At 39.9% G+C, this 7,635-nt stretch overlaps 1 protein-coding gene across 1 annotated transcript in view; it reads left to right on the forward strand.

Annotated features, from left to right (window-relative positions):
* pkp3b (plakophilin 3b) overlaps nt 1–3,798 on the forward strand; it is a 43,634-nt gene extending 39,836 nt beyond the window's left edge. Inside the window, exon 13 of the mRNA XM_036136305.1 lies at nt 762–3,798. Coding sequence (XP_035992198.1) covers nt 762–803 — 42 coding nt within the window. The 3' untranslated portion in view covers nt 804–3,798. The remainder of the gene's footprint in view (nt 1–761) is intronic.
* Nucleotides 3,799–7,635: the final 3,837 nt, after the last annotated feature.

The following is a 7,635-nucleotide window of genomic DNA, read 5'->3' on the forward strand; positions in this document are numbered from 1 at the left end:
CTCCACTCTGGCAAATGTCTGACTGGGTCTCAGTTTGTTATGGAGCTGAGAATCAGGGTTGAGGAACCACAGCTGTTGTTAACAAACTGAAAATATGAGTTTTTCCGTTGTTTTTTTTCCCTGAAAACAGGGGATTTAAGAAGAAGGTACAAGTGCAGGTACTCTACAGCACAAATATCCTTCATGGCCATGCCTGATTTCAACATTCCTCTTAAATTGCCCCGGCAGTGTGAGGTTTTTTTTATTGTATCTTCTGCTGGGTTTTAGTTTTGGACTGAGGTCTCTCAGCAGGAACACAGAGAATCCATCCCAGGGGTTGTCTGTTTGTCTCTGGTGAGGTGGACCTGGCAGTCAGCGAGCGCTGATTTTCTCCTGTATAATCACTGCACTGAAAAAAAATCACACACAATCATTACAAACTGAACTTTACACAGCAAACAAAGCCTACACAGGCTGAGCGGTATGTGTCCTTGTGTCGCTCCTGGCTCGCATAAAAAACACTGAGGATTTTCCCTGCAGGACGAATCTTTACGTTTTACTCCACCATGCTGTTTTATCAGCTGGATGATTTGTTTTTATGCATTTGCTAGAAATAAATGTAGCTTTTTTTACATTTTATCTTCCTTGTTTAGTGTAGTCATGTATTAAATATTCAGCAAATGCCTGGTGGCAGTACATGCCTAGTCTAGATTTAGAAGGAACTGTCTTGTTGCTTTAATTTTATTTTTTAAGAATGTGTATCATTCCTTTGTGTTTGACAGAGAGGATTCACCCGACAGAACTTCATCGACGGCAGCTTCTAGTCGGCGGCGTCCGTTTCCTGCCAGCATGAGGGCAGCGGTGAGGAGAAGAAGGCGGAGAGACTGTCCACCTCAGCTGGACTGACTGGAAAAACAGAACACAGGAGATGTTTGCCCTGGATGCATGTAACCGGGACACGGCTGTGTTGTGTTTTTGGCAGTGACATGAAATTAGTTTATTTTAGACTGACACTGACATGATATATGGCTTCCTCCTAACAGAATAGATCCAGGATTACTCCAGCTCAGACATACGTAGTCAGACTGCAGCGATCAGTTAGCGTTGTGTGCATCAAAGTGCCTTTTTAACAATTGGTGCCTTTACCTGATGTTGTACACACTTTACACCTAATTCTGACACATTTGAACTCATTTCTAGCATCTCATTGCTGAGGCTACTGAAGGTTTCATGCATCTCATCCTGGGAAACCGTCTCTTTGTGAAAATAAAACGCTGCTCACTCTACCATTGGAGAAAGAAGAAAACTACTCAATACTCCTGTTTTGGAGATTTTAAAACTTTTATACAGACTGTTAGTTGGGAAACATTTTAGCCATTCTTGGAGGGATACAGAATGGATCTGCAGCTGGTTGTAGCTCATAGATGAACACATTTAAATTGGATATTTAACTCAACTGAGTTGCTCCTGAATATTCATGAATTGTTTTCTAAAAGAAATTGTCTTTCAGTCCCTCCTGCACACACTGATTCATTCCCTCCTTAACCAAGGAACTATATTAGAAAACTATGTGCTGGCTCCATTGAGCACACACACATATATGTACACACTTTATTTTTACAAAGCAAGTCATGTAAGAGTTTCAATTATGGAAAATGGTTATGCATTATAGGCATAACACAACTGTTCTTATGTTAGAAAAAAATGTGATTAATGCGTAAAATAGTGAGGCAGTGAAAAAAGACTGCATGCATGCACTGTTTGCACAAAGCAGTGTGAAAAATGAGGGCAGAGCCAAGGAGACTGCAGTCCTCATCCACCCCTCAGCTTCACATCTCAGAGAGGAATGCTGAGGCCCTCTGCCCTCAGATTGCAGACCACTGACCCTGATGTCCTCCTCAGTCACCTCTGGAGGGTCATTGTTTGTTTTAGTTCAGGAGTAGAACCTAACATCACTAACTGTTTGGTATAGAAATGAATGACTTTTAACTGAAACTGGGTTCCCTTTGTTTTGTGATGCTCTGTGAATTAAGCACAATGTTTAAATAATCTCGATTAGTTTAGGTCAGTGGGTCTCAGTAAAGCTAACTTAGCATGATGTTGACAGTCATCTTCAAACGCTAGTACAACAGGACTCTGACTAATCTCAGCTTTTTGTGTTTTGTCATTAAAAACGCAGCATGATAGGGTGATGGGTCCAGTGTGACTGTGTGAATTCTGTTTTTAATCAGAAGTGGATGCTTTGACGCGTGATGAAGCATCACAGAAGCTTCACAGAGGCTTGAATTCCGCGTGGGAAGGTTGGAGGTTTCCCTCCAGTGTCGACCTTAAGATCCAGTGTGACTACCTTGCATGAAACATATTTCTGCAGTAAAAGGAAACAAAACAGATTATACTGCTCCCTTGTGTGAAGATGTTGCTACATCGTTTGAAAGAACAAATCACAGAAAAACACATTGTTGTTAGTGAGCCAGATCAAGAGGTTAGGTTTGTGGGATAGATGGAACACAGTGCAAGTAGCCAGCATACACAAAGTGTTCATCTTTTATCAGTCATGTTTTTCCTTGTCATTTAACAGCAAACAGTCCCACAAACATCCAGTAATTTATACTAAAGATCAGGCCTGGGTGCACCCATTTATTAATTATTGGCATCTATTGGTAAAATATCACAAGAGTCTGCGACAGACTGGCGACCTGTCCAGGGTGTACCCCGCCTATCGCCCAGTGAAATGATGGAGACAGGCACACCTGGTGACCCCATGAGGGATAAAGCGAGTAAGAAAATGGATGGATGGATATCACAAGAGTGAGCAATATCCTGTTCTTATTGCTGAAACGACACACACAAAAAAATCTAGAAAACAATTGTCATAAAATATGTTTTCTCTATTTTTTTTCCTTTAATCCAGGCAAACCTGCTAAAACAATTTTAATGTTTCAAATCAACAATTATTCCATTTTCTAAAGAAAATGACTACTTTGCCTTATGCATTAAAATATTGTGTTTAGTTTATTGTTGAGCAGGTAAAAATGACAAAAAAATACAGTTGTTTTTGCAATTTGAAAAAAAATCAAAAAAAATTTGTGGGTCCCCTGAGTACTTTTAACCTGACATTGTCGAGTTGAAAGTACTCAGATGGCCCACAAAGTACTTGACAAGGCAGACAGCATGAACATCTCTGATCTTCACGCAGAAACAAAGCAGACAGCATGTTAGTTAAAGCTTCGACTCCAAATAGATAACTAAATGAGACTTTCCAAAAGCAGAGCTATGAAGTGTAAAAAAGCCGCGGGTTCTGCTTTGTGGACAGAAAATTTGTCATTTTCAGTACATGATGTGATTGTTCATAAAAACGTGGTTAATGCAGGTTAGAAGTGTGGTAATTTTGTCTAACATTAAATGTGTGGTAAACAGGCCTAACTTTATGTAACTTTGTTACAATACAAGCTTTTGTGTCATCACTAATATTTTTAGGGGAAGCAAATGAATGCATTAATGTGCAGCTATCTGTACTATGAGTGAGGGGTTCATGCTAAACAACTCTCCAAGATGAAGGATCGGTGCTTAACAAACAAGTGTAAAACTAGTAAAACACTAAGTGCCTTTGAACCAACGATGTTAAAAAAAAACTGTTTAATGTGAGAATAAACTCATCACATGTTTTCTGTTCCTCTCTCGGCACTTCAGTCACTTCTGTTAAACTGGCTCGACAACGCAGCATTTTCCAGTGTAATGAAGTTTAGTAAAGGTAATAGAAAATGTGGAAAATTAATCTGTGTTTGAAACAATTAGAATAAACATTTTAAGTAGAAGTTGCTTATATGCCTTTTTATGTGTTTTTTTTCTGAATGGTGGTGGTTTCCTGCACATTTATTCATCTGCTTCATTGAAAAGCTCATTGAAAAGCTCCATTAGGATGTGTCAGGATTGTAGGATCTGAACCCGAATTCAGCCACACACAGAGCCACGTTTAAAAAGAGTCTTTATTGAGACTGTTAAATAGTGGAAAGTAGAACCAGAAGGCTGTACCAGGCTGCAGCAGAGGAATGGTGGAGATGGAGATGGCTGGAGCAGGGAGCAGGCAGGTAGATGAAAGGAACACAGGCATGTTGACGTGAGCCAAGGCTGGTATGAGGTTCATCTTAAGGATGATGATCCGGTGGGGTAGAGCAGACTGAGGGAGGTTTAAGTAGAGGTGTTGGCAGGTGCACTGAGTCCAGGCTTGGTTAGTCATGACAGGTGTAAATGATCAGCGGGTGAGAGGAGAACAGAGGCAACAGGTGAGAGGTGGAAAGTTCTAGAAGTGTCCAGGGTGAGACAGGAAAACTGAACCCTGACAGGATGTAACATGACAACAAATATTAGCAAGGGATAATAAACCAAACCCTGGACCTCTGACAAGACTTGCCTTAGTAAGTGGACCACTGAAGAATGCCTTTGAAGAACATCCCAGTATCACTGGGCCTCGTAGCGCACATAATCAGTTTGACTATGCATCATTGGAAAGTAGGGGAGAGTGATAGGGAAGGTGGAACTGGACTCACCCTGTCAGTCTGTCTGCACGTTTAAAACTGCCATCATAAATGCTGTGGCCTTTATGATTCTTCAACAATATCGCACAATGTTGAGGTACCTAAAGTAATGTGCACCAAGAAATTATTATTTTTTTCTTTTTTACTAAAAGATACTTCCTGGATTTTAAGCCAAGGGTCATGGTTGTCTGGGTACCGTGCCCGTGATTAATCTCCTGAATGCAGAATATTTTTTAACTTGATTGCATGTAAAATATTCCTAATATTCTGGTCATTTTTACCTTACATGTATCATCAAACCATAGATGCAGTTTTCTAAATATAATGAAGCTGAGCAGGTAGCAGGATTCTCTGTTGAATAAATAACACACTAGCTACACTTCTGGACTTGGCATAACCATGTGACTGCTTTAAAAGCATTCTGCTGTGTGGGCGGGTGTGGAACGGACGTGAGAATTTCTTGATCTTAAGATCATCCAAATAAAAAGGCAACAGACCAGCTGGAGCCTTCTGGTGAGAGGCTCAAGAAAAGTGTCATCCTGCACAGCAGAAAGGAACTATTGGCAAACCTCAGTGGCTTCCATAAGAGAAAAGGTTTTTCAATATTAGTCTGTTTACATCTGAGGCCGTTCAGAGGCTGGAGATCATAGAAAAACCTCAGAAAGCATATTGCTTTGTGTTTAAGCTTACATTTACTTCCAGTAAAGTACTGTCATGCTTTGGCTCCAGCGATCCTACACAGGTTCACATAACATAGTTACTCCACCACACTTCCATTGTGCGTACTACTGCATTGGTCCTGCAACTTAGACTGTTGCTGGACGAATGCAGCAGAGGGTGAGCTTGCTATATTACTCAGGAGTTGAATAACCTAGCTGCACTCGTGTTTCACACCAGATCTGAGACTTTCAGATGTTATGAGGTCAATGAACCGATTCATCGTTAGGATTTATTTATTATTTAAGATCAGAAATCTTGTCCAAGAACTGAAATGATTTAACTTGCAAAGCTAATGTCTAATAAGGCTTTGATAAACCCGTTGAACTTTACTGCAGTTGATTAATTAATATCACTAAAAATATACATCACAAAATTAAACTTTGGAGTCAGAATAACCTTGAAAGGGACATAAATCATGGTCTGCTTCATCATGTTTTTCGTCAATTTACTGATATTGTAGCTATTGTGACGAGGTAACAAGGTTAAGCAGTGGCGATTTTTAAATACTGGTTTCCAGAGGAACATGCCATCATTCTCCTGTCCCTTCTAAAAGAAGAAAAAAACAAACAGCGGCCCCCACCATGTTTTGCTGTGGCACTGGTGTCTAGGATTGTGTGCAGTGTTAGTTCTCTGTCATGTTTCTCTCCTTTAACCTTCTCCACATCATTCTCCTTGTCTGCTCCTTGTGTGTTCCCCAGGATTCAATGACCCGCATTTGACTGGGTCAAATTTCGAAAAGTCAAAACAACAAAAAAACTAAAACAATTTTAATTGGCAATCAAAATAAGCAGCAGCGTCCCACGTCATGGCCAACCTGCACATGATGCTCATTAAATAAATCGGAACATGACCAAAATATTGATGTGGCTATGCAGAACATAATGGACGCCGTCAAGAAAAGAAAATGCAGCTACAACGAAGACAGAGGAACAGTTTCTAGGTGGAAGAGGCCAGCGTGGCGATTGTCGGAGAAGTTTGAAGTTTGAAAGGTGAAGTTTGATGTAAAGCAACACTGTGAGTCACAGAAGAAACGCGCTGCTGAAAATGCCGATCTATGGATTCTGTTTGACTCAAAGCCAAAGATGTCTGCCAGATAGACGGGGTACTGCAGCAAAGATTAACTTTAATCTTTCATTTTACACAAAAGTTTAATAACATTTTCTGCTAAGGCAAAGGCACAGCAGAGAATGATTGCTGTAATATGTGGTTTGTGTTAAATTAAAATGTAAACAGCATCATAGCGTGTCCCGTGTTGACTCTCATAAACATCCTTGCTGTCCCACATTTCTATTTTGTTTTATTGTTGTTTTTTTTAGATCTGGTCACCCTGTGTGTAACATGATTAAATTAGACAGGTCAGGTCTAATGGCTAATTTCGTGATTTCTGAGATCAATTGACAAGATTTTATTCAGGGCTAAATATAAATGCATGCCAGTCCCACTATTCAGTTATTTTTTATTAAAAACATTTGAAAACTCATTCAGGTTTGTGGGTATAATCAGACACAAAGGGGAAAGTCTAAGTGGTAGGAGGAGCTTTACAAGGAACTATATAAGCAGGCTCTCAATATTTACTTTTGTTAATTGAATATCAAATTGCAGTTGAAAGATTTCTTTCATCTCTACAGGAATGCCAAACACTCTGCTGATAAATTCAACCAGCTGTCCTTCATGTTGGTTTCACAGACATGCTGTTGCTTCAGTTTTCCGACAATAGGTGTGGTCCTGCGTGGGCCTGTGGTTTCCGTCTCCATGACTAATCTGATCCTAGTTAGAGAACTTGAAGGAGGTCCGGACTGACTCCCTGCTGCTCTCCTGCAGCCTTAGCTGCCCTCTTGTGGCAGTCCATATTACAGGTAGGTGGGGTCTAGCATATTTAACTGTTCATGCTATCTTGAACCGCTGCTACTCATTTCAATCAATCGTTCAACATGAAATGACAGATTTGGGTTAAATTACCATAAAATATAACTGCAACAGTTTGCTTCCAAATGCAGTGCCCGACAGCAAAATATGGCAGCCATTTATTACTCTGATTTAAGATTTTCCTTATTTGAATGTATAAATAGAGGTAATGCAGATGTGATTTGTTGATCCAAAAACTAAATCTTGAGATGGACGCATGATTTTATTTTTGCAAAGTCAGCCACTCAATCAATCAATCTTAGCCTGGGTATTTTCCTTGCTGGTGAATATGGAGTAGCACAAATTACCAACCTGTACCACAGCTACAATTATCTATGAGCAACGGCATTAGATTTGGAGAGTAATGTTGAAAATAACTTTAGACTTGTTGCCTGTGAAGCTTTACATGTGTGTAGGCACATTAAAATAATTATAAAAATGAGGAAAAGTGAGATGGAATATCTCGTTAGCATGCAGCCAAAGAAAACTAAAAATT

Source organism: Fundulus heteroclitus, chromosome 4, assembly GCF_011125445.2.
Source record: "Fundulus heteroclitus isolate FHET01 chromosome 4, MU-UCD_Fhet_4.1, whole genome shotgun sequence".
Classification (NCBI taxonomy): domain Eukaryota; kingdom Metazoa; phylum Chordata; class Actinopteri; order Cyprinodontiformes; family Fundulidae; genus Fundulus; species Fundulus heteroclitus.